This window comes from Puccinia triticina, chromosome 7A, assembly GCF_026914185.1.
Source record: "Puccinia triticina chromosome 7A, complete sequence".
Taxonomy (NCBI): domain Eukaryota; kingdom Fungi; phylum Basidiomycota; class Pucciniomycetes; order Pucciniales; family Pucciniaceae; genus Puccinia; species Puccinia triticina.
The window spans coordinates 863714-887270 of record NC_070564.1 but is presented as its reverse complement, the minus strand read 5'-3'; the positions used below and the strand labels follow the sequence as shown (position 1 = coordinate 887270).

Sequence of the window (23557 nt, the reverse complement as noted above, 5' to 3'; positions counted from 1 at the left end):
GGCCTTAATCATGACAAGACAAGGCTGTGAAACAAACCTGAGGCTTCTGATCTGTCAGGCTTCGTAAGAGGTTGATTTGGTAAGATGGTGGCAGTAAAAGACTTGCACATTCATCCATCCAAATTTGGTATGCGGTCTTAAATGAAGCCAAATCATTCATTGAACTGATTACACATAAGAAACTAAATGGAATTGGTTACAAGAGACAACAACAAGAAATACAAAAAAAGGTCTACTTCCACGTATGATCAGTACCACAAAAATTGTAAAAGAAATATTTAAGCAAGGCGCACTGCACTGAATTCTACCAAGTATTACAGAGAAAGAACGGCTAAGATTTTCATTTGATACGCGATAAATCAGAAATGATTGCAGCAAGTGCGACGAGCATAGACTTCTACCAGGATGGAATTGAAAATCGACAATTCCATCTTCACCGAAAACGACAACAGTATTTCACGCAGTAGCTCAAAGCTATCATTGACACTGAAAAAAGTCGGGAACCTAGAACGCTGCTGAGGAACTGATGCAGGAATTGGAAATCTACAGTGCCCTTGGAAGTTGCAATGAAGGTAAAGAATGATCGCTTTGCATGGGGCGCGAGGGGTTTCCTGAGCGATTGGTGGTTGCGAGGCTGGAGGAAAGTGAGCGAGCTCCAGCTCTCGGGTAGTGAGATTGAATCGAACTGTTTTCAAGCTTCGACGAAACCTGGCGAAGCCCAGGTCGTTGCGGGAGTAATGATATAGGCTGTTTGGGACATTATAAAAAGGGTGTTGTTAGGATTCCTACAATTTAACTTATAGTACGCAGAGGAATCTATTTACTTGTGGTGGTAGCTTATAGGATATGTTCAAGCTATTCATGATCCGCTTCATTTCCTGTGTAAGATGAATCAAGAAACTGTCAACTTCCTCCCATTCATTCGGCGATGGAATAGTGATTACAATGAGGTTTACCTTCATGATAAAGGTACGACGATTCCATCGAGCACCCCAATCCTGCCAATTCGTTTTATGCTCCATCGCAACAATGAGTCTGGAAATTTTGGGCCGGAAATTTCAACATCACCAGCTTTCGGTAAAAAAATGACCCAAGTGACTTACTGAATCAGATTTTGATTATTGATAAAATCAATGTTGACATCCAGCCTATTTGGTGAAGATGAGGAGGAGGTTTGTTACATTTAATGGGTATTTTGTTTTTGATTTCTGGGTTGCACCCGTTGACTGGTGCAAAGGTAAGACAATGCTTACCCTCCCTTCCACTCTCGAGGGTTATCGATTACATATTGCCTCAACTTTGCCCGAAATTCGTGCAGCACCTCTAAAGGAGTGTCAAAGCCGACCATGACTTCGGTCTGTAATGAATTCAAATTGTCAACTATTTTGATTTGCATGATTTATTTTATTTTCGACTGCCTGACCGTTTCCCACATCGGGCCACTTCGACGAATATTGATGATGTGCTTTTTTCCAATGAGAAGCGAGTTAGGAGCCACAACGACCTGTCCGTCCACTCTCTGAAAAGTTGTTGAAAAAAGCCCGAACTCCATCACATACATATGAGTATTATCTACGGAAAGTAAAATGCGCTCAGTTGGAAGTGTTGGCGACGTGATTCACTTTTTTCAGCTCAATTCCATCACAAACCTATGAAAACAAGGTCCCCAACGTCATATGGATGTATGCTGAAAATAAAAAGCATACTCTGTCCAAGAATTTGTGAGTTTTTTGTTTTTTGGCATCAGTTTGTTAACGGTGTGCGTATTTTTATGTTTGAAGCTGAAATCGTGATTACCTCGAAAAGATTCTTTGCCGCGTTACCAAATACTGTGTCGCAGAGTTGAGATCAGTTAACGATCTAAACGTTTGCTTTTGGAGCATAGCTTACTGAAGGAGAATCCTAGAATAATTGTGGCCATCGGTACCAACTGAGCAGATGTTCCTTGGGGGTTGAAGATGAAGAACCATATGAAAATCGTGAGAAGACAGGCCAATGAAATCAAAACCCTTATGAAAAACATAAATCCAAATTTTATGTCAGTACACAGTCGCAGAAGCACAAGAGAAATTCACTCACACATCCAATTTAGAAACTGCGGAAGACATATCCTGTCGTGTTGCAATATTTTTGATTAAATTTCCAAACAGATTTGACGTTCCGATTGTCTGTCTACATACCTTCAATCCAATCGCCAAAGCCCTTCTCTCCTTGTAGATTCTGACAACGGCGTTGCGCATCTCCTTGCGATCGATGTCACCATTGCCATCTTTATCAAATAGTTTGAATGCCCTTGTAGCATCACTGGCGGTTTTGAAGAATGGCTCGAATTCGTTCCGCGTGATCACCTAATTTTAGCAAAAAAAAAAAACACAATAAATCTCAATCCAAATCACTACCGGTTTGTCTTGTACTTCTTACTCACACCTCCCCTGTCCTCGTCTAGACCTTCAAACAGTTTTTTGGCTAGCTTTTTGGCGGAGTGGGTTGACACCGTGCCACCTGTGGGTCCGTTTCCATTTTTGAGAGCTGAATTGAGCGCTGTGGTAACGTGGTCGGCGAACATCAGAAGATTGGAAGATCTGCGTCTCTTCTGTTGCGGTCTTATCAATCCAAGTTCATTGCCCGGTTCGAGGCATGTCATACCACCTGGGTTTCTCTTCTCAGGAGTCCCTAGGCACATTTATAGAGAATAAGAATGTGCCAACTAGTTAAAAATGCAAGCAAATACTTACGCTTTTCTCCCGAAAAAACCGTTCTAGATCCTATCGGCGTACTCGGAACATCAACTATTGTGGAACCTTTGGTCGGAGAAGACCACCTTCCACTCTTCATGCGATCATAAGACCAATTACTTAGAAACTTCGAGTTTCGCTTCTTGGGAGAATGTGAGATCCCTTTTGCAGCCGCCAATTGGTCCAAAGCCCACTGGCTCGACGGTCGGGGCAGAACGTTTGCCAGAACAGGGTCAGTTCTTTTTTCTTGTCTCCCTCGTTCATGAATGGATGTTGCATATAAGAAATTTTAAGGATACTTACAAGGGCTTGTTCATTTTCCTCGAGCCTAGCTTTCAAGCTAGTTCGATGAAAATTCAATTGGATCACTTGTAGTAAAACCTTTTTCGAGAATTTCAAAGACAAGGGTCAACTTAACTTATGTTCGGACTGCAATCGTGATGAATGGCTTACTTTTTCACAGAGCAACACTACTCCTGCTGTAAACAACCCCGCGGTAGCCTAGTTGTATTCAATGGTCGGAACTTACATACTTAGCTTGGACTCTCGGGATAGTAATAGAGCGTAGTTTTTAGAAAAGTAAGAAATCCAGCGAACCTTCTTCACCCAACCGAAATAATGTAAATGCGAGTCTTCACGAAGGTGGAAGACGTGAGAAAACATTACGGACAAAGTCACCCAATACCTATACGAAAGTGCGCGGAGACTTAGAGCTTCCACGGAGGTTGATTGATAGAGTGATGAGAAGAGTTGGATGACTTACGACGCCAGGCCCAAAGCCAACTTGGTATAAAACCTGACATTGATCCACAATTCAGCTTGAGTCTTTAACGATTCGGGCTTTGAGCCATAAAGCAGGTCAAAAAGTTTCATCGCAATCGAAGGCAGGACATCGACAATTATCGATGTTGCACATGAGGCAGCAAAGCTAATACTAAGCCATATGGACCATGCTAGAACATGGTTTCTAGCAGATAGATCAGTAAACCTTAACCACACAAGGATCGCTGGCCTGTAAATACCCGAAATGCTCGATGAGAGACAAAATTTTGTGGGGATCAGGTAGATATTTAATAGAGCTTTTTACTCAACGTCATGGCAGTGCTAGCCCCCAAGAAACCTATAATCGTAGTCCTGACTGGCGCTGAAAGTTTCATCAAGAAGAGATAAAATCTCCTAAGGCGCTTGGCATGACGGATGGTATGTTCATGCTCTTCTTGCCCTTGTACCTCGCGCCGCTTTCGCTCGTCTCGCTCCTGCCGTTCGGATTCGTCAAGTTCTGATTCGTCGGTTTGATTCCAGTCGAAATGCGACTCATCGCCTGAGGATGAGGATCCCGTATCCACGGCGTTCAAGGGTTCTTGTTCTTCGGCGGCCCCCGTAACATTCAATGTTTCCGGAACACTGTCATTTACCGCACGGCGGTATCGAGAAGCCAGGGAGTCTTTGGAAACTTCATTCGGATGCTCACATGGTGCATTTTGCTGAAATCTTTTTCCAGACTCATGGCCGTGGTAAGAAGAATCATCCCGGGTGCCAAGCGGGGGCTCTCGAGTCGACGCGCCATCGGGTATCACTGCTCCCGGCTGTTGATTATCCCCTTGACGCGAGTGGCCAGATTTAGCAGATGTGATGGAATGCTGACTTTTCTTAGACTTGAGGCTGAAGGCAGTTGAAAGCTTCTTCTCTAGGGGTCGGAGTTTGCGAAGCATCTTGCACCAGGATTGGAACCGGGAGATGTAGGGCTAACGACACAGTGTTCTTATTCCTCAAAAGCTTGGCTGGGCGAAATGGTAAATGGTAGGGCGGACGGGGTATATGGTAGGGCGGACGTGGTATATTCCGGTGTGATGCTTTGGAAAGAGGCATCGATTAATAAAACTTCTCTAATGCTGTTACGTTGCGGGGATCAGACCAAAAAGAATGTATCGCGAGGATACGGATGAGCCTTGAGGGAACTCCGGATGAGGCGTGGTGGAATCCCAGATCCCACGTTGGCTCATAGGAGCTCTCGGTGCACAGGAGAAATGCGCATACATCCAATTTTCCTCAAGTTACACTACACTATGAGGACGCTCGATCTTTTAAATCCATTCAGACCTAGACGCCGCAAGGGAGTCCAACTTAACTAAGTCCCTCCTCGGGGGAGCGAAGCGACCTCCGACGGAGGGATTTATACACTGCCAGCATATTTGACTGGGATGAAGACATCCCAGTTTAACTGGGATGCACTCAACCAATTTAAAATGGGTTGATCTCATCCAATGAAATATGAAACCCAGGGGGGTACCTTGGATTTATATTTCATCAGTTGAGATCAACCAAGTTTAAATTGGTTGAGGTCATCCCAGTTTAACTGGGATAACCTCAACCTAGCCAATTATGTTGGCAGTGTTATGACTTATGTCACACTTCTTGCCTGAGAGATTGGGGCTTTTGTGGCTTTTTATGCCATTTTTTCCTTTCTCCCTTCACACAGAGAAAATTAGGCAGCCTCTGCTGGAGCCCTGAAGGGTCAAGACAGCTGAACATCTTGGCTTCATGTCCCTGTCCTCACAAAATTGCCTGCAAAAACATTTGGAAGATTGGAATCTCTCATGCCAAAATGTGGACATTAGTCCCAAGTCCCTCCTTTGGAGGTTGTGCTTTGCGCCAGCCCAGGCTGTACCAGGGCCCTCCAAAGTGGGGGTCTTGTGTTAAGTTAGCAAGGGAGGATTGCGGCATGCGTGCTCCACAGCTGTGCCTCAGACGTCTGAGGGGTGGCACACCCACTCTGACTTACGTGAGGCAAGGGCACTGGAGGTGCCCTGGTACTTTTGGTCTGTGCTGCCTTCTGGTCTCTCTCAGCCTATGAGGCTATTTTTTTAAAGTGCTATTGATTTCACATTCCGCTATATCTGTCTAGCTATTGTTTTATATGTACTGTTATGGCCTGGTTTTATACCTCTCTGGGGGAGAGTTGATGCCCGCTACAATTGTGTCACCAGGGGAGAAAGTGTGGCACTCTCTAGAGAGTGCCAGACCGTAACTTTATCTTTGACTTGGTCAGAATTCAGTTCAATGTGGGTGGGTAACTTGTGTTCAACTTTGTTGGCAAAATTATTAGCAACTATTGTATAAGAGTATGATGAGTTCAGTGCAACTCATCTGTAACTCCTGATAGTATCATTTTGAATTTTATATTATCCTTCAGGCATCTGTATTTGAAGATAAGTGACTGTCAGATACATACCCAAACTTGTCTGATGCTGTCCTCATTACAGGCCTTTTGTGTGATTTGTGAAGATGTTGTTTTGGCTTCCTCATGGACCATATTCTGCCACCTTATTCACATGAGCTATCACCAGGGGAGAATTTGACGCACTCTCCAGAGAGTGCCTGACTGTAATTTTATGTTGTTCTGGGTCTGATTAGGGTGTTCAAAGTTGACTTGCATAAAATCATAACACCATTAAATCATAAAATTTAAGCTGAAAAAAATATGTTGCACCCAAGCACTCAAATTAGAGCAGCATTTCTAGAATGATACATATGAAATCATCACTTGAAAGTTTTATGATTTTATGATTTTATGTATTGAAAACTTCATGATTTCAACTTTGAACACCTTAGATTTCAGTCAGATGTGTATTAGGAAATGATTGATAAATTATTCAGAAGTCAATTGGAAGTCTGTCATAATTTATGAGGAAGTATCACAGGACCTCATGCAATGTTTTATAGAACTGTATCATTTTTTAAGGATAACTCAATTACAACCTATAATTATGGTGTTCAAAGTTGGTTTGCATAACTTTATGCATGCATAAATCATAAAATCATAAAAAGATTTTGGTGAGGAAATTTTTTATTACATAATCAGCCCAACGCTGGGCCGCTACGCTACACTACGCTACAGGGCCACTTAGCGTTAGTGTAGCGGCGCTAACAGGAGGCCAGTTTTGCTGTAGTGTTAGCGGGAAAATCCGGCCACTAACACTAGCACCACCGTAGCATAGCTTAAAAAAGCTAACACTACGCTACGCTAGCGCTAATGTTAGCATAGCTGGCCCACCTCTGATCAGACAGTCATATCCCCTGCAAAAAAGATTTCATGATTTTGTGATTTATGCAAACCAACTTTGAACACCATGAATGAAATGATATTTACTCAATTCCTAATTATCAATCATTGCTGGTGAATTCATGTTGATTGATTTCTCTATGTGCAAGGGGTTTCACACAACAGTGACTAGCTGGGGCTTTAATGGCTTTCTGACCAGTTTTTACTTGTCATGGAGCTGTGAAAGTCCACTCTGGTGATCTGTCACCCCAATGTACGCGCGTAAACAAAGGTGACATTGTCAAAATGGAAACAGCTCACATGCATGTGCATGGAGACATTGGAAAACAAAAAACCATAAAAACAACTCACAAGCATATGTGTCAAGAAGCCAAGTTGTTTAGCTGAAATCTGGTACCAAAAACCTCCAAGCTTGACTTGAAACGTACTTTCACCCTATTTTCAACCTTTTTTGAATATGACAATTCAGGCGGGCCTTTCACATCATTCTTAACAGTGTGTACGGGTTGTTGATCTGAAAGAGGCCCAGCCTGCAATTTGTAAGAACCTTTTATGCACGCATATGAGGGAAAAATTAGCAAAGTGAAAACAATGAACACATTCACAAGCATGTGAATAATATGAATTGAACCCCAAAAAATCATCCCAATCAACAAACAGGTCAAATTGAGTTATGATGCAATTGTAGCCATTGTGTCTTAGTGGTTTCAACTAACGGTGGGCCAATGCGTTACGTTACAATATTTAGGCCTAAACGTGTAACACATTGACTGTTATTTTTAAGAAAAAGGTGTTAATTTTATCAACAAAATGTTGAATTTTCAAAACTTTACAATAAATTATGATACATTTTTGGCTGTATCTGTGAAAAATGGCCAATATTTGCTGTTATGTGGGGTATTTTTGCGTATTTTTGCACCCGTGGGTGTTATAGTTAACTTACTAGAGGCCAAAGCGGCTACGCCGCTGCAGGATCTAAGATCCCCACCCCCCTATCCCCCTTTTTCTGCAGAATGGCCCCGCCTGCACCCTGTTGAACCATGCTTGCCATCCAGTGATTGTAAGGCCTCCATTATGATCTACCGCACTGCAAAATCATAAAACTATGGCCAAGCCTACCCCCCTCATCCTCAATACCTGGTGCTCCCAACTTCAGGGTTATCTGTGGTTACTCCCAAAGTGCCACCTCCTCCGCCCCCCCACCCCCCCCCCCCCCTCCCCCTCCCCCCCAATGGACCCAGTTGCAAGGGATGAGGTTTGACCCCAGCAAGGCAAGGAGAGTGGGTGTTGCAGTTGGGGTGAGGTTCAGTTGCAACCAGAAAATGAAATAGCCAAAGTGTTTTTTTATTGCTAATTAGGTTTTGATTTTGTGCACTCTATGAAATATGGCTACAGTGATTGTTGAGAGCTACTTGTTTTGTTAAGCAATTATGTACCAGTGTATTCCTGGATAAATTATTTACATGTCCCATGTACAACCTCCCAGAAAGCCCCCTCAACACACCTCCTTAATCCACAGTGGGAGAATAGGAGACCCTGAATTCAATCATTCCTGAGCTAGTCTATACAGTGAGAATGCATATTGCATAAGTGGATTTTGCATATTCCAAAGTAGGGTTATACCCCAAAGCTGCATATGGCAGAAGTGGATTTTGAATATTCCAAAGTAGGGTTATACCCCAAAGCTGCATATTGCATAAGTACAATATTGCATAATCTCATGTAAATGCATGTCATGCGCATAGCACATTTCAACTGTTAATCGTGTTAAACCCCCCCCCAAAGAAAAAAAAAGAAAAAAACAATCAATAACTACTTGGTTTGTTGTGTGTCAGTGTCTTCCTGATTAAATTATTATACTTGTCCCATGTCACTGTGTCCAAAAACAGTTCATTTGCAACAGGTTGTGTGGTCATGTTGCAAATCATGTCAGATATGGGCATGTCATGAACTGTCAGGATTGCATGACAGGTTTTTGCATAGCTATCATGAGAGTTAAAGCTCTGTGAACCCCTCTGCACAGTCACTGCATAAGTGACATATACCCCATTGTGCTTACATGTTGTCTGCATGACAAGGAGACCTGTGAAATTAAAGGTCCTCTATGTTATTACAGGCAGGTGTAACCTGTCCTACATACATGAATTCTTTTTGCATGCAGTGTGTGCAGCCTACCTAAACCCCCCCCCCCCCCCCAAAAAAAAAAAAAAACTTACTTGACAGGGTGGTACAGTCCTTAGATGACTGCAGATTGATGAATGACAGCACCAGATCACAAGCAACAGTGAACACCAACCTCAATAAAAGTCCCAGATGAAATTGCAGATTAAGAAAAGATGGAAGATATGTGGATATGAAAAAAAGAGTGAGTCATGATAAGATCAATAGAGAACTGATCATATTGGTAGCTCCAAATGTGAAACCTCCATGATGGGCAGCATTCCTTTTGGGGTGAGTGCAACCAGAACCTCATAGACTGTTAGCCACAGCTCAAAGATAGTGATTTGGATAAAGTTGGTCTTGGACTGCTTGATCTTTCTGGTCAGCTCATTTTGTTGAACCAGTGATGAGGATGAGGATGTCAAGGGTACTGATGATTATTTGAGTAAGGTTTGTAATTCCAATAGGGGCTCTAAGTGGCAGATGCACATTACAATGGTCAACAAGGCCAGCAAACTATCCAGCAGGTTTGGAATAATTGAGTTGGGTTCATATTCTGAACCAGTGATCAACCTGAAGCAATGTACGCTAGTGCATCAGCTTCAAGAGTTCTCTTCTTGCAGAACTGATTAGCCTTAACATGATATCTCACCCTTCAAATTTACTCTTGAACAACTCTTGGCAAACCCTCAAGAGATCTTGAGCGCACTGGAACATTTCCTTGGATTTGGAGTGGTTGTTTGGTTCCTTTTGTCGCTCGTTTAGCTGGATTATTGACTTGAGGTTTTGAAGGAGGAGGATCAAGAGATGCAGACTGAGGAGGATTTTGATGAAGTCATAAGATCTCATTCGTCGTCTCATTGGGTTTTCTATGGGCCCAGTTCATCTCGAGAGGGAGCGCGGGGCTCTTGCGAGTACGAAGTTGCTGGTGAACGGTGAGCTTGCTGCCCGACTTGCGCGGGACGGAGGGGGTCTCCCCTGCGGCTCTCGGCCTGGTTGATGACGTCGACCCAGAGCAGGGAGATCGGGATGAGCTCGGCGATCTGGGCGAGCCGGCGTTGGGTGGGTAGTATCGGCCAGCTCTGGGAAGCGATGACGATAATGATGGTTGTGGCTGTGTGGGTCTGGTGTTGTTGAGGACGTGGCTAGGAGAGATTGGCTTGTTAAGGCTGACTGGCGGCGACGGGAGACGGGCGGCAGCGGCTGGCAGAGGGGGCGGACGCCTGGGCGATGGAGAGGACGACGAGGGGCCGGAGATGCTTGCCCTGCTGAAGCGAGGCGAGGAAGTCGGTCGCGATTGAGTTGAGCTGTTGGAGGTCCGAGCCGACGAGTGACCATATCTCCTGCCTTAGCTGGCCGAGCCCGGTCTGCAAGAGTGCGAGAGTTTGCATTGTTTGTTACAAAGACGGGGTCAAAGAAAGCAGCTGAGGCCCTGCAGATGGGATGTGTTTCGGACTTGCACGTAGTTGAGGTCCTGCACCAGGAGAGCAGCCTCCATCGCAGTCACAGGTGTGCCATCACGGCCAATCAAACTGTTGATGTCAAAAACTGCAGTCATCGAGGCTTGCGGGGATACGGATTGGACAATCATGAAATTAGCTGACTGGAACAAAACTGTGCTAGACTAAGCTCCTGACCTTGACGACATCAGCCAGGTTTTAAGAGTTACATCCAATTCCTTCGCTAAAACTTGAGCAAATCCGATACAAGGAGCATCTGTTGAGGTCATGTAAGAGGTTGCTACTTCGAGCTGGTCCAACCAACAGGACTGACGAGAGCATTGAACCAAATCAACAAATATCAATCGGAGGTCAGTTTGGGCAGTGAATTGCTTTGGAATTGAATTGAAACAGTAAACCTTGTTGTACATGGGGTGGCAGTTCATATGGTGATACAGCTAGTTCCTGACAGCCAGTAGCGCGGCCTGGAAGGGTAGTTGTTGACGCCGCGTGGCTTGGCTGAGGATGAGTGAGCGTGGCGGTGGTGCGGAGGCAGTGAGCGGGCGAATGAGGGGGGATGATGGTTACTTAAGGAGGGCTTCTTCAAAGTGGATGTCCCCCCAGGGGATCCGGTTTCGTCCGCCCCCTCCCTGGAAGCCCCCTAGTTGCTTGATTAGGCCCCTCCTTGACAGCTCTTTCACAGAGTCTTTCACAACCGGCCCTTTTTTGCTTGTTGCTCTGGCACAGCTGGAGGGTCATCCATAGGGCCTTTGGGTCTTTGGGGATACTTTCAACTGCTGTGTGTATTGTCCAAATTGTGTGCTCTTCTGTTGTGTTCTTTTTAAATTACAAATACGCCAAAACTTAGATCTAGGTTTCCACGTTTGTGTGGATTTAAGAAACTTGGATTTTATACACTCAATAATTTTAATTTTCTGTATTGTAACTTGTTTTTTGATACTTTATGATACTTTACAGTTAAGGCTAACTGTAACGGCCCACTGTTGTTTCAACTGTGTTCTGATTGAGTTCTGCATGACTTCTTGATGATTTATGGATGAATCCACAATCATTTTCAGAACAGTTGTGGATGAGTTCAAGCATGTTGAAATTTCATCTCTTACTCATCCCAAATTCCCAGTTCCCTCTTTACCTTACCTTTTCTCCCTCTTGTTGAACTTGTCATTATAGCCTGTTTGCATCTCAGATATGTATGTCTGACCGACGTCTTGTTGTCATGAACCCTGACATTATTGGCTTATCAACTCTCCGAGTGTAACCTGTCTTCTTGTGTGATGTTTATTCATTATGGTGATGTTCTTTATTCATAACCTCATTTTTCTCTAAACCACAGATTGACCACATGTACATAGTCTACTTATACCGTGCTAGTTACATGTGAATCAAATTATTGAACCAACGTGAGCAACAAGCTGACGTGGTCTCCACGCGTGCCAGGAAGGCACATCGTGGAACCGACAGGGAAAAGTGTGAAGCCCATTGGTTCCACGTGGAAAAAACCTGTTTCGTGGAACCGACAAGCTTACCAAGGGGTTACCGAGCCAATCCTTGTCGGTTCCACGGATTACCCTCCTCTCGTTGGTTCCACAAACGGGCGGGGCAGGAAGTACCCCCGCCGTGTAGCTATGTTCAAAAACCCGTTCTCAGGCCAAGAGAACGGGTTTGCTATTCTTGAACTAAACAAAACTACCATAGAACGTTCTATTGGAAACGGCCGGAGGAGAGTAGTAAAGAAGTAAACTACTGCTTCTCCCCCGGCCGAAGATGGACAACCAAAAAAAACGACACAAAGAGTAGAACTCTTCCTCGGACCGAGGAAGAGTTCCACTTGTAATTGAACAAAATAAACAGGAGTGATGCGAGTAACAGAACTCTTGATCACTCCTGTCAGAAATAGTCTTTCCCGCGGCCGAGAAGCCGCGAGGAATTTGCAAAACAAAAAGCAACCCTACCGGTCGCGGCAAGAATATATAAAGGGAGGCTTTTGAGCGAGTAAAAGCCTCCCCAGATTCATACCAACCACTTTGCAGCACAGTCAGCCTTGCCCTTGTCTACCCGACCTGTCCGCCAGCCTGCCCGTTCTTTGACTTTGGTTTCTCTGAGTCATTTGTTGTTTGTTTTGTCGCGGACTCTCTTTACGAGTAAGTCAGCTATTCCTTTTTCATACCAGGATCTTTATCCCAAAACTACTCCTGGGAACGTTCAGTACATTTGAACCACCCCCTTAACTGGGCCCCAGACGTCACAGGTCTTAAAACACCCCTGCGCATCTTGTGCGCAGGCCCTGTAAGATTCTTTGGAGGGAACTTAAACACCCCAGGCGCTCCTGGCCCCTCCGTTAAACCCCCTTTTGGGTTTATTAGAAATAACTGCTATCAGTTATTTCGTATTTTTACCGCGTATTTGCTGCGCGCTCCACCGCACCGTGCACAGTCACCGGTGTAGCTTGAGGAGTACAAGTACTCTTGGCATCACCGTGCCTGACAAGCATCTTGAGCTTGGCTAAACATGCAAAAGTGAGCAGATAAAAATTCTGAAACCTTTCTGGTGGTACTTCCCATTTTCTTAGTTTTTATCTTCCCACTTGTTTGGAAGTCTTGGGTGCTTACAGGAGCGCAGTGGATGGGGGCTGAGTCCATGAGGGGCGCGCCAAACGACTCTCCACCCTGCCCAGCCAGAGCACAGCGCGGGAGTGCAGAGAGATGAGGCAGGTGTAGCAAGGGACACGTATAGTGATGCGGCTACGGCCCCCTCGCCCACAGGGCAGCTAGCGCTAGAGTTCAGTCCCGGCCGGGGAGCTAGACATCCACGGAGTTCATCCGGCAGAAGTCCACCCGGCACACCAACAAACTCACAGCGCAAAGCCCCTGACAACTGGAAATTTTTGCCCCACCTACCTGCCCAGTTGTGGGTCCCGCCCGCCCGGCGTGCTCCAACCTTGAGGATGTTTTCTGCAGAAGCAGAAGACAAGAAACCTCTTTGAGTTAAGCCTACAGGAGAGAGAAACAGAACTAACCTACTCTCCTCTCACTGTTTAAAGGAAAATAAAAAACTGCAGAGTCTTTGGGACAGGGAGAGGAGCAGAAAGGGAAAATAAGCTAACTCCCCTTAGCGCATACCGGGTAAACTTGAGGAACTACCGCAATAGTTCCTGGGTTTACTCAAGGAAACCCTAAGGCTAGATAAACATTTCATGTCCCTTTCAGGACCGTGACAAATCAGATGGCTAAACCGCCTGCTACTTATTATAGGGGTGCCCAGCTAGCAGAATGGATAGCACTTGATTCAGGATCCAAAGCTGGCAAATTTTCCTTTGCGGAAGATTTGTGTTTGCATTTCTTTCTAGATTTTTTCTTCTTCTTTCCTTGGATGGTTGATTCCTCCAAAATTGATGAAGGTGAAGAGTCTAAAACCATTTTGAAATGAGCTGGCCGGGTCAGTGATACATGAGAGTCAGTTGGCGTAGGCACCATGCCTGGTGCAATGACTACTGAGGAAGATTTTTTTGACCAGTGGTCTTGGGTCTGTGATTGGTGGTTAGTTATGTTGCACACATAGGAATCACTGTCCTTTTTGAGGTTGGACTGAGTTGGTTGAGGGGCCATGGGAGCCGAGGATGAGATACAAATTGAAAAGTGGCAACAAGAAAAAGGAGCAAGAGTACATGGCTCCAGACTCATGGAACCCAAGGACAGTATCAGTACAGGACACTCTGTGGAACTTCTACTGTGCCAGGCGGTAGGCAGAGCATTGAGGGGATAGGTGCTGTTGAGCTGCTCTCGTGGGTGGTCCGGGAAATGAGATGAGGATCAAAAAAAGTGATAGCGTTGGGGGGGACTTTTGAGAGACAACGGGGATGGAATACCGTCCGTGGTGGTTGGTTTGAGGAGGATCAGAAAGATGATGATGAGGTATCAGGAATATGTTGGGGATGCTGCCAGCGTATCAGAAAAGTTTGATGGAATTTCTTGTGGATCAGAGCAAGTCCCATGCCATCCCATCCTCCAAGTTCAAGCTCAAACTTGGACTCTGGGGAGTGACATGTCACAGGACATGTCATCACATCCCTAACTACAAACATCAAACAGTAAAAGAGGAAACAGAAGAAAATACCACAACAATCAAAGATAAAGAAAAACCAATAAGAAAAAGAAGAAAGGAAACACACAATCAAATAATAAAGATTCTAAAAAGAAAATAAAACAAAGAAACACAGCAAACCCACATGACTAAGGTGTTAGGACCAAGAAAGGAAAAGAAAGGATCTGGGAGGGATTGAGAATCTTGAGGAAGTGAGAAAGTATGAGAAGGGATCTTGAGGGATCTTGAGGCTGAAGCTGACTTGAAGATTTTGATGATCTTGAGGCCCTGTACCCATCTGGCCACCACAATACGGTGGCTTTTTGTCAGAGCCACCGTGACATAATATCAAAAGCAAACATAAAAAATCATTACCTATGAATGAGACTCTATTAATGTCTCTTACATAAGTAAAAGTCTGAATATTAAGGGGTTTCAAAGTAGACCCGCACATGCAGCTTGCAAGGCAAGGCAAGCCGGCGTTCAACTCAAATGTTGAACGTTGACTTGCAGTCTCCCCGCAAAACTGGGTTCTGCAAAGCAACCTGCATGCACACGCGGGTCTACTTTAAAACCCCCTATTATTTTATATTCTTAATCTACACCTAAATTAACATAGGGTACGTCACTTACATGTACCCTTAATTCTTCCCGCTTCATTGTGTAATCACCCAGTTAGCATTTACAAGGTACCCTCAAATTGAGCAACTTGTATGCTTGTATACATATGTAAATATGTTTATAACACTTCAATGAACATGAAACTGAAGTGTTATGTTTAGTTTAGAAGAGAGCCCAACTTAGGTTGAGTTAACTCTAAACCCGTGTGCTGTGCACTATGCCCAAAGACGGCACAGAGCTCTAAACATGAATGAAACCCCAAAAGGGCTACCTGTACATTACAGCACACCAACCAGGGAAGTAATGGCATCAAGTCTGCCCCTCCAGGTGAAACACTACACACATTACATAAGCTGTGCATATGTAATGATGTCACATGGATGTAAACAGAATATTCCTGACGCATTAAAACAATTCAATACCTAATGCATACACAATACAGACCAATTGGGAAGCACTGTGGCCCATTTGAATAAATATGAGACATGTAACAGCTCATCTGCCTGGATGATGCAATCCTAGCTATTATGGCGCCATCAGCTCCGCCAGAATCCTGAACTGTAGGCACCCACAAATGGCTAGTACATATTCCCAAAGAAGACTAGGTTCTATGGCGCCATCACAAAGTTTTTCATTTTTTATCATTCCTGTTGCATGTCATACTGCTCTCCAATTTTCCCTCCTTGGTTTGAGCAGTAATGAACATTCTGAGAAATTTGCAAGAAATTAAATATTTTTCATTCATTCTTGGGAACTTCTTTTCCACCCCTGCAGCCAATCTCATGACTTGAAGTCTGTGGCCTGAGCTTCTGCATTGAAAATTGTGGAGGTGAAAACTTTGGATAACCCACTGTACAAAGAAAAGGACAAACACAAAGGTGTTGCATTACAAAGAGGGAGAAGGGAGGGTATAAATAGAGGGCCTTTCAAAGCCTCCAGAGAGTTTCCCCATTGCGGTTCCAGTGGGGGCCAAAGCCTTCCCACGCGGTGGTCTTGTGGTTGAGCTTTTTTTGGCTCTTGCAGGAGTTTGTGGGTTCAGATTGAAATAGGAATTGGCAATTAAAACAATAATTAGTGCCAGCAAAAAAAAACCTTGCCCGGGCTTGAAAATGTAGAATACTTTTATTCTCAAGGGAAACTAAAATGGGTTGATCAAGGACTTCTTTCACAAGGAAAAGACAAGATGATTTAAATCTGTGTGTTTTAACGGTTACTAGTGACCCTGAAACATTTATAACAGAATCAGGTAATTTTTTGAGTGGTTCACAAAAAATACAAACTAACACAGTCCTTGATCTTTTAGCAAGGTTTGTTGAAAATTTTTGAAATCTGCCTTACATGGACCCCCTCATAAGCTTATGCACACAGTGTGCATAAGCAACCAAACCATCCTTTTGTTTTGGGTAAAGCTGGCACTTTCCAGCTGGGTACCCGTGGCTCTAGTTTTGGGGCAACATGAACCCCCCATTAAGGGGGTACACTTAAGGCTGCTTTTGAAATCAGTCATCAAAACCATCACCTGCAGCTTTCACTTATCCTGAGAAAGCTACAAGGTTTTGGTGGGCAGCTCCCCTTTGGAAGCAAATCACCATGCATAAACCTTAATGAAAGCTGCATGAGCAGACAAAATCAGCAGTGGATTTTTGCCAACATGAACCCCCCTATTACATAGTTGGTTGACTTCACAATAAAATACACAGCATTGAAGCCTGAGATTATAGATAGAGTAGTATATAGGAATATTGAAGTTTGAAATTGCGGGGCCGATTGACAAGGTCAGAAGCTACAGGGTCGAAGGAAATCTGAATGAGGTGAAATGACGCCCATTTTGGGAAGGGCGCGAGGGTTTAATTGTGCGAGTAGCCGTTGGATTTGTTGAAGAACGCTGTGGGGGAACTCCACCTTTGGGGTGTTGAGAATGAATGGAATTTTCTTCGCGCCTTGAGGAAAGTTCGCGAGGCCCAGGCCGTTGCGGGAGAAGTGATATAGGCTGTTGGGGGCATCGTGAGAAGGGGTCAATTGTATTTCCTGTGAGCAGGCTAATGTGTTACAGAGAAACTTATTTACTTGTGGCGGTAGCTTGTAGGTTATGTTCAAGCTATCCATTATCCGCTTCATTTCCTATGGAACATAAATAAGACACCTTCAGCACCTTTCAGAAGTTTGAATTATATTTAATTTGGTCAAAGGTACCTTCATGAGCAATGTACGACGATCCCATCGAGCGCCCCAATCTTGCCAATTTGATTTATGCTCCATTGCAATGATCAATCTGAAAATGGAAGGAAGAAAATCTTAGCCTTACGACTAGTTATCGAATTAAACAGCATGAAAAGTCACTCACTGGATTAAATTTTGGTTGTTGATAAAATCGATGTTGACATCCAGTCTATTAGTGAAAAATGACAATCAATCCAAATTAAGAAATATTCATTTGACTATCTGGTTGCGCCCGCTGACTGGCGAGTAGGGAGATGACGTCTTACCCTCCCTTCCACTCCCGAGGATTATCAATGACATATTGCCTCAACCTTGCCCGAAATTCATGCAGCACCTCTAAGGGGGTATCAAAGCCTACCATGACTTCGGTCTGAAATTAAAGAAGCGGCGGAGGAGAATCAGAAACACTGAACAGTTAGAGAAAATGACATCAAATAATTATTTCATTGTAACATGACTAACCGTTTCCCACATCGCGCCACTTCGACGAATATTGATGATATGCTTCTTGCTAATCAGAAGCGAATTAGGAGCTACTACAACCTGGCCGTCCACTCGCTGAAAAGTTGTTGAGAAAAGCCCGAACTCAGTAACAAACATATGGACGTCATCTGCGTGCGGTAAAGATATGAAAGGTGTTCAGTTGGTATGCTGCAGCCTTTATGTTCAAAATGCCTCTAAACATCCGTCTACGGGCCCGGCGAACCTATTGAAACCAAATCTCCAACGTCATATGGATGCACGCTGAAGATAAAAAGCATACTCTGGCGAAAATGTTGAGGAGTTTTTTTTTCTTTGATCAGTTCGTGCAAGGCGCCAGGTCCGAAAGTCAGGGCGGAAATCATATGCACCTCAAACAGATTTTTAGCTGCATTCCCAAAAACTACGATGAAATTTAAAATTGGTTAGTTGATGGTTTGTGTGGAAGTTTGCTTGACGAGTACAGCTTACTGAAGGAGAATCCCAGAATGATTGTGGCCATCGGTACCAACTGAGATGATGTCCCTTTGGAATTGAATATAAAGAACCATATGAAAACGGTGAGCATAACGGCTACTGAGATTAAAACCCTGAAATAAACAATGCCAATCCAAGTAGTACGTCAATCGGCGAGTCACATTTTTTGAAGAATAGAGAAGTTCACTGACGCGTCCAATTTGGAAACTGCCGAAGACATATCCTATCAAGTTGGAAATCTTTCAGCTAAATGTTTAAATGCTTAAAAAGGTTACAGATTAAGCTGAGTGTCCATCATACCTTCAAGCCAATGGCCAACGCCATCCTCTCTCTGTAGATTCTGACAACGGCATTGCGCATTTCCTTGCGATCGATGTCACCATTTCCATCTTTATCAAACAGTTTAAACGCCATTGCAGCATCACTGGCGGTTTTGAAGTATGGCTCGAATTCGTTCCGCGTGATCACCTATTTTTATTTTTTAAAAAAAGAAAGAAATCAATGGATTTTAGCTCACACTTATACCTGCTCTTCGGCTACTTCCCCTAACTCACACCTCCCCTGTCTTCGTCTAGACCTTCAAACAGTTTTTTGGCTAGTTTTTTGGCAGAGTGGGTGGATGATACGACACCACCATTGACGTCCTTGATTCCGTGTTTCAAAGCTGAATTAAAGGCTGAAGTTAAGTGGTCGGTGACCATCAAAAGATTTGAGGATCTGTGTCTTGTGTGTTTCTTTTGGTCTATTGATTCTACTTCTTTGGTCAAATGGAGGGATGGAATCCCACCCGAGGTGCTGGTCTCAGCTGTTCCTAAGGAAAAAATGAAGGAGCATGAGAAATTGAAGCTTGAGGATTTCAGGCAATACTCACGCTTCTCTGAAGAATAATTTAGGTTGGGGGTTTTTGGAGCAGACGGCACATCGACTACGGTGGAGTCCTTGACGGGGGTCGTCCGCCGTCCACTTTTCGTACGATTATGAGTTATATTACTTAGAAACTTCGAATTTCGTTTCTTGGGGGAATGTGAAACCCCTTTGGCAGCAGCCAATCGGTCCAGCGCCCACTGTTTCGTCGGTCATAGTGTCTATTGTTAGCAAGATCCGGCCCAGCCCCTCTGAGACGTCTTCTGCTTTATTTTGCATTTATGAAATTAGAAATCTTGAAGAATCTTACGAGTGCTCGTTCGTTTTCTTCTAGCCTGTCTTTCAGACTCGTACGATGGAAGTTCAATTGAATCATCTGCAGCAGAATCTGTTTTTGATTTTCGGATTGCAAAGCGTCAGACTGTGTAGAGCTTAGACCTTTTGATTCGAAGAAATGACTCACTTTTTCGACGAGCAAGACTACCCCTGCTGTGAATAATCCCGCCGTAACCTTTATGGTGTCGTACATATTTAGAATCAGTTTGCTTCATTTGATTGATGGAGATAATCGAGACTTCGCTGATACTGATTCCGATCAGAGGCCGCCTTGAAAAAGATGAAAAACTAGCGAACCTTCATGACCCAGTCGAAATACGCCAAATGTGGTTCTCGGTAGAAGTCGAACATACGGGAGAGCATGATGGATAAAACCACCCAATAACTGTTAAGAGCATGAAGATATGAGTAATCCATAACGGCTGATCGATTAACTGATCAGAACTACCAGATGACACACCATGTCAAACCCAGAGCCACTTTGGTCCAATACCTGACGTTCATCCACAACTCTATTTGAGTCTTTAACTTTTCGGGTTTCGCACCATATAGCAGGTCGAATAACTTGATCGCGATCGAGGGCAGGACATCGACAATTATGGAAGTTGCACAAGAGGCAGCAAAACTCGTACTGAGCCAAATAGACCATGCTAGAACATGGTCTCTAGTTGATAATTGGGTAAATTTTAACCACACGAGAATCGCTGGCCTGCAAACATGCAAAGAGATGATAAGAGACAATATCATTGGTAGATGAGAGTTGAATTGTATGTAGGACAATTCCCACTCAACGTGATGGCAATACCGCTTCCCAAAACACCTATAATCGTGGTCCTGACTGGAGTTGAAAACTTCATGAGAAAGAGATAGAACCGCCGAAGACGCTTGGCATGACGGATGCTTAGCTCAAATTCCTGCGCCTTGCGGAGCTTTCGTTGTTCTCGCGCCTGCCTTTCCGATTCGTCGAGCTCTGATTCATCGGTTTCATTCCAATCGAAATCCGACTCACTACTTGAAGTTGAGGAGCTTGTTTCGGTAGTTTTCAAGGGTGTTTCTTCTTCAATCTTTTTGCCGAGATTGAATGTTGACTGAACATCTTCTTTCATTGCACAGTGATATCGAGATGCCAGAGAATTTGCGGAGGCTTCATTCCTCCGTTCACATGATGTGCTTGGTTGCAATCGTTCTCCTGTTTCATCTTGACTAGGCGGAATGGAATTCACATGCTTGGGGCTAAACAGCTGGTCTTGATGCGTGCCATCAGGAATCATTAGTTGATGTTCTTCTTTCCCCAATTCTCGCGATTGAACGGAGTTGAGTGAGTGGATACTTTTCTTAGGCTTGAGGCCGAAGGCAGATGAGGGTCGAAGCTTGCGGAACATCCCGAAAGAGAATCAAAACTGAAAGATGTGGCGAAATTATTTATTGTTCTGAAACCTCCTACGTGCAGTATGTACCAGGTGGAGGCCTGAAGCTTTACAAAAAACCCTCACAGGGACCGTCTTGGAAGAGAAGGCGTTAATTTCGCGTCCACCGTACCGCTGGTGGGTCGTCAACAGAGGTAGCGATCATGTAGCCGGTTGTGGGGTTGTGCTGATTCTATCCCATGGTAGCCTTGGAGTTGAACCATAAATTTCTTCCAAATCAGTAGCTGTTTCATCTTGTAGTCGCCATTGGCCTACACATCATGAACCAGGCAGGCGCAAGTGGCTTGATGTCCAGAAATTGTAACTCCGGTGATCTGTTTCCTTGAAAGAAGCTTTGGACAATGGACAAGCCTTCACCGGTAAGCGGAAAGTCACACCTTCCACCTTCCCGAACGTGCGTTCGACGGGAAGGTTGGAGAAGCTCGCCAGGGTTCCAAGTTGAACCCAAGTTGGCACAACTCTGTCATGTACCGGACAGTGTTCTGACGGTGTCTTCCGAGCAAGTTATTGTGTGGATTTCCAGTGGCAGGACGACATTGAAGGTTTCTTTAAATTTGAACTACACCCCGCGAGGAGTACTTCGACGAGGGCATCACTTGGAATCAAAAACCCAAAATGGTATGCACAAAAACAGTATGAATGGCCTGTTTCGGCCTCAAAGGTAAGCACTTCAAATTGTATGATTTTTTTCCTGGGCAATGGAGGGCAGTAACCAAACGCAAGAGAGGTTGGTGATGATTTAGGGGGCATTCCCCAGCATTCCCCTATCTTTAGATCACATTCCAGAATCTGCAGGCGACCGATCCGATCCGTCTAATTGACAGGCTTCCGATGTTCCAGATCCACTGCGGAGTTTTGTACCGTGTTCAAATTACTGTGAGAACCCCAAAAACTCCGACTGGAACTTCAGCACTTCCACATTTCGTCATCTCCAACTGTCTGATCTTCCGGTACATAACACGAATAGGAATAAGCGTTTAGTCGCACATCGAGCCGTTCCCGAAAACAAAGTCATTATGGTTACTGTCCCAGTGAGTATTGCCTCATTTCTCGCTAATGACCCGTCTCGAATCCTTATGCCCTCTCGACAAAAGTAACTGATTAACAGCAAAATACGCTCACGCCAGGTTACACAATCTGCAATGTCTACAACAAAGTGCGAGCCGTTCTCGATGGACGAGCTGGTGATGTTTGGTGACAGCATCACTCAATTTGCTTGGCAAGCAGGCGGCACAGGCGCAGAACTAGCCAATTACTATCAGCGCAGATTGTATGTATTGCGAACCATCCTCCTCAAGACTCATTTTGGCTGGATAAAATGACTCTTCTCGTGCTCACTTTGTTCTTCTTTTCTCATTCGAACCCTATCGCAGAGACGTAGTCAACCGGGGATTCTCGGGCTACAACAGTTGAGTTTTAGCTCCCTGGTCAATGTTTGCTTCGCTTCTAATCATTTTTGGAACTTACATGACAACATCCGGACATCTCATTTTTTGATACAATCCGTAATATGGTTGAGCAGCTGCCTGGGCTCTCCATGTTGCCAAAAAGGTAAATTACATCTCTTGAGTTTCTGGCCTTCTTTTTTTCTCGATATCATCAACCATCACACACCCAAACGGGGTACTAATCAGGGTCCGGTTTCGAGCTAATAGGGGCTTTTTGTTCTAAAAAATTATGCAGATATTTCCGGCGCAGTCTGCTGGCAGTAATAGCTTTCCCAGGAAGCGAATCGTGGTAAGTCTGGCTTGACAGATTGGAAGAAGCCAGATCAATTGATCAAGTTGTGGTTTTAGACAATCTGGTTTGGGGCAAACGATGCAGTGATCCCACCGAAGCCACAGACGGTGACGCCGGAGCAGTTTGTGGAAAACATGGTGAAACTGATTGAGATGATCCAAGCGCACGCGTCTCCGACGGGCTCACACCAAGACGGCTCCCAGCTGCTGGTCGTCCTGATCACCCCGCCGCCGATCTCCGTTGCGCTGCGTGCGGCCAACCTAGCGTCCCGGTTCCCGGACTGGCGACCCGAGAACATGGACCGTGACCCAGCCAGGACCCGGCTCTTCGCCGAGCTTGTCTGCCAGGTTGCTCAGCAGAAAGGGCTCCCAGTGATCGACACCTGGACGGCCATCACGAAGGCGGCTGACGAGAGTCAGGGCGGGTTGTCCACATTCCTCGTCGATGGCTTGCATCTCACTCCTGCGGGATACGAGATCGTCACTCAAGGTCCTTCACTTCCTTTCAAATTACTTTACCCTATTCATGATCCTCTGGATGGTGTCAAATTTGGCTAACACTCTCTACTTCATCATTTCTTCCGATAGAATTTAAATCGATCTTGACTCGCCACTACCCAAGCTTCTTGCCCGAAAGCCTCCCACACGATTTTCCATGGTGGAATGATATTGACGCCGAACATCCCGAAAATAGTTTTCCTAGCTGCTGCTAGTCCTTGACTAACTCCTTCGGTACCATCAGGCGACGAATGAGGTAGAGGGCCGCTGGTTTACTTGACCAACATAGACTTACATCATGCTGGGTGTCCATTTTGTATATCTCTATCACGTTCTTGTCTTTTCATTCTCTACATTAGCTTGTATGTTCAGTAGCCTATTCTCTTAGCACAAGGTT

At 44.6% G+C, this 23557-nt stretch overlaps 3 protein-coding genes across 3 annotated transcripts; 1 reads left to right on the top strand and 2 right to left on the bottom strand.

Annotated features, from left to right (window-relative positions):
* Positions 1-543: 543 nt before the first annotated feature.
* On the bottom strand, positions 544-4447 carry PtA15_7A105 (uncharacterized protein; the record flags this gene model as incomplete). Its single annotated transcript, XM_053170677.1, has 18 exons — positions 544-747; positions 825-878; positions 957-1035; positions 1104-1148; positions 1254-1357; positions 1424-1572; positions 1650-1707; positions 1798-1829; positions 1891-2009; positions 2080-2111; positions 2181-2348; positions 2426-2673; positions 2736-2928; positions 3039-3116; positions 3189-3236; positions 3333-3420; positions 3499-3747; positions 3828-4447. 18 exons carry the CDS (start codon positions 4445-4447, stop codon positions 544-546), a joined length of 2568 nt encoding a protein of 855 aa, XP_053021934.1.
* A 12455-nt stretch (positions 4448-16902) lies between these two features.
* PtA15_7A104 (uncharacterized protein) lies at positions 16903-20878 on the bottom strand (the record flags this gene model as incomplete). The annotated part of the gene is made up of 18 exons (XM_053170676.1): positions 16903-17109; positions 17187-17240; positions 17313-17391; positions 17464-17508; positions 17606-17709; positions 17802-17950; positions 18046-18103; positions 18191-18222; positions 18291-18409; positions 18488-18519; positions 18597-18764; positions 18851-19107; positions 19168-19360; positions 19471-19548; positions 19624-19671; positions 19794-19881; positions 19957-20205; positions 20289-20878. 18 exons carry the CDS (start codon positions 20876-20878, stop codon positions 16903-16905), a joined length of 2550 nt encoding a protein of 849 aa, XP_053021933.1.
* Positions 20879-22065: 1187 nt separating this feature from the next.
* PtA15_7A103 (uncharacterized protein) lies at positions 22066-23375 on the top strand (the record flags this gene model as incomplete). Its single annotated transcript, XM_053170675.1, has 6 exons — positions 22066-22193; positions 22297-22331; positions 22446-22474; positions 22607-22660; positions 22720-23152; positions 23251-23375. 6 exons carry the CDS (start codon positions 22066-22068, stop codon positions 23373-23375), a joined length of 804 nt encoding a protein of 267 aa, XP_053021932.1.
* Between the last annotated feature and the right edge of the window lie 182 nt (positions 23376-23557).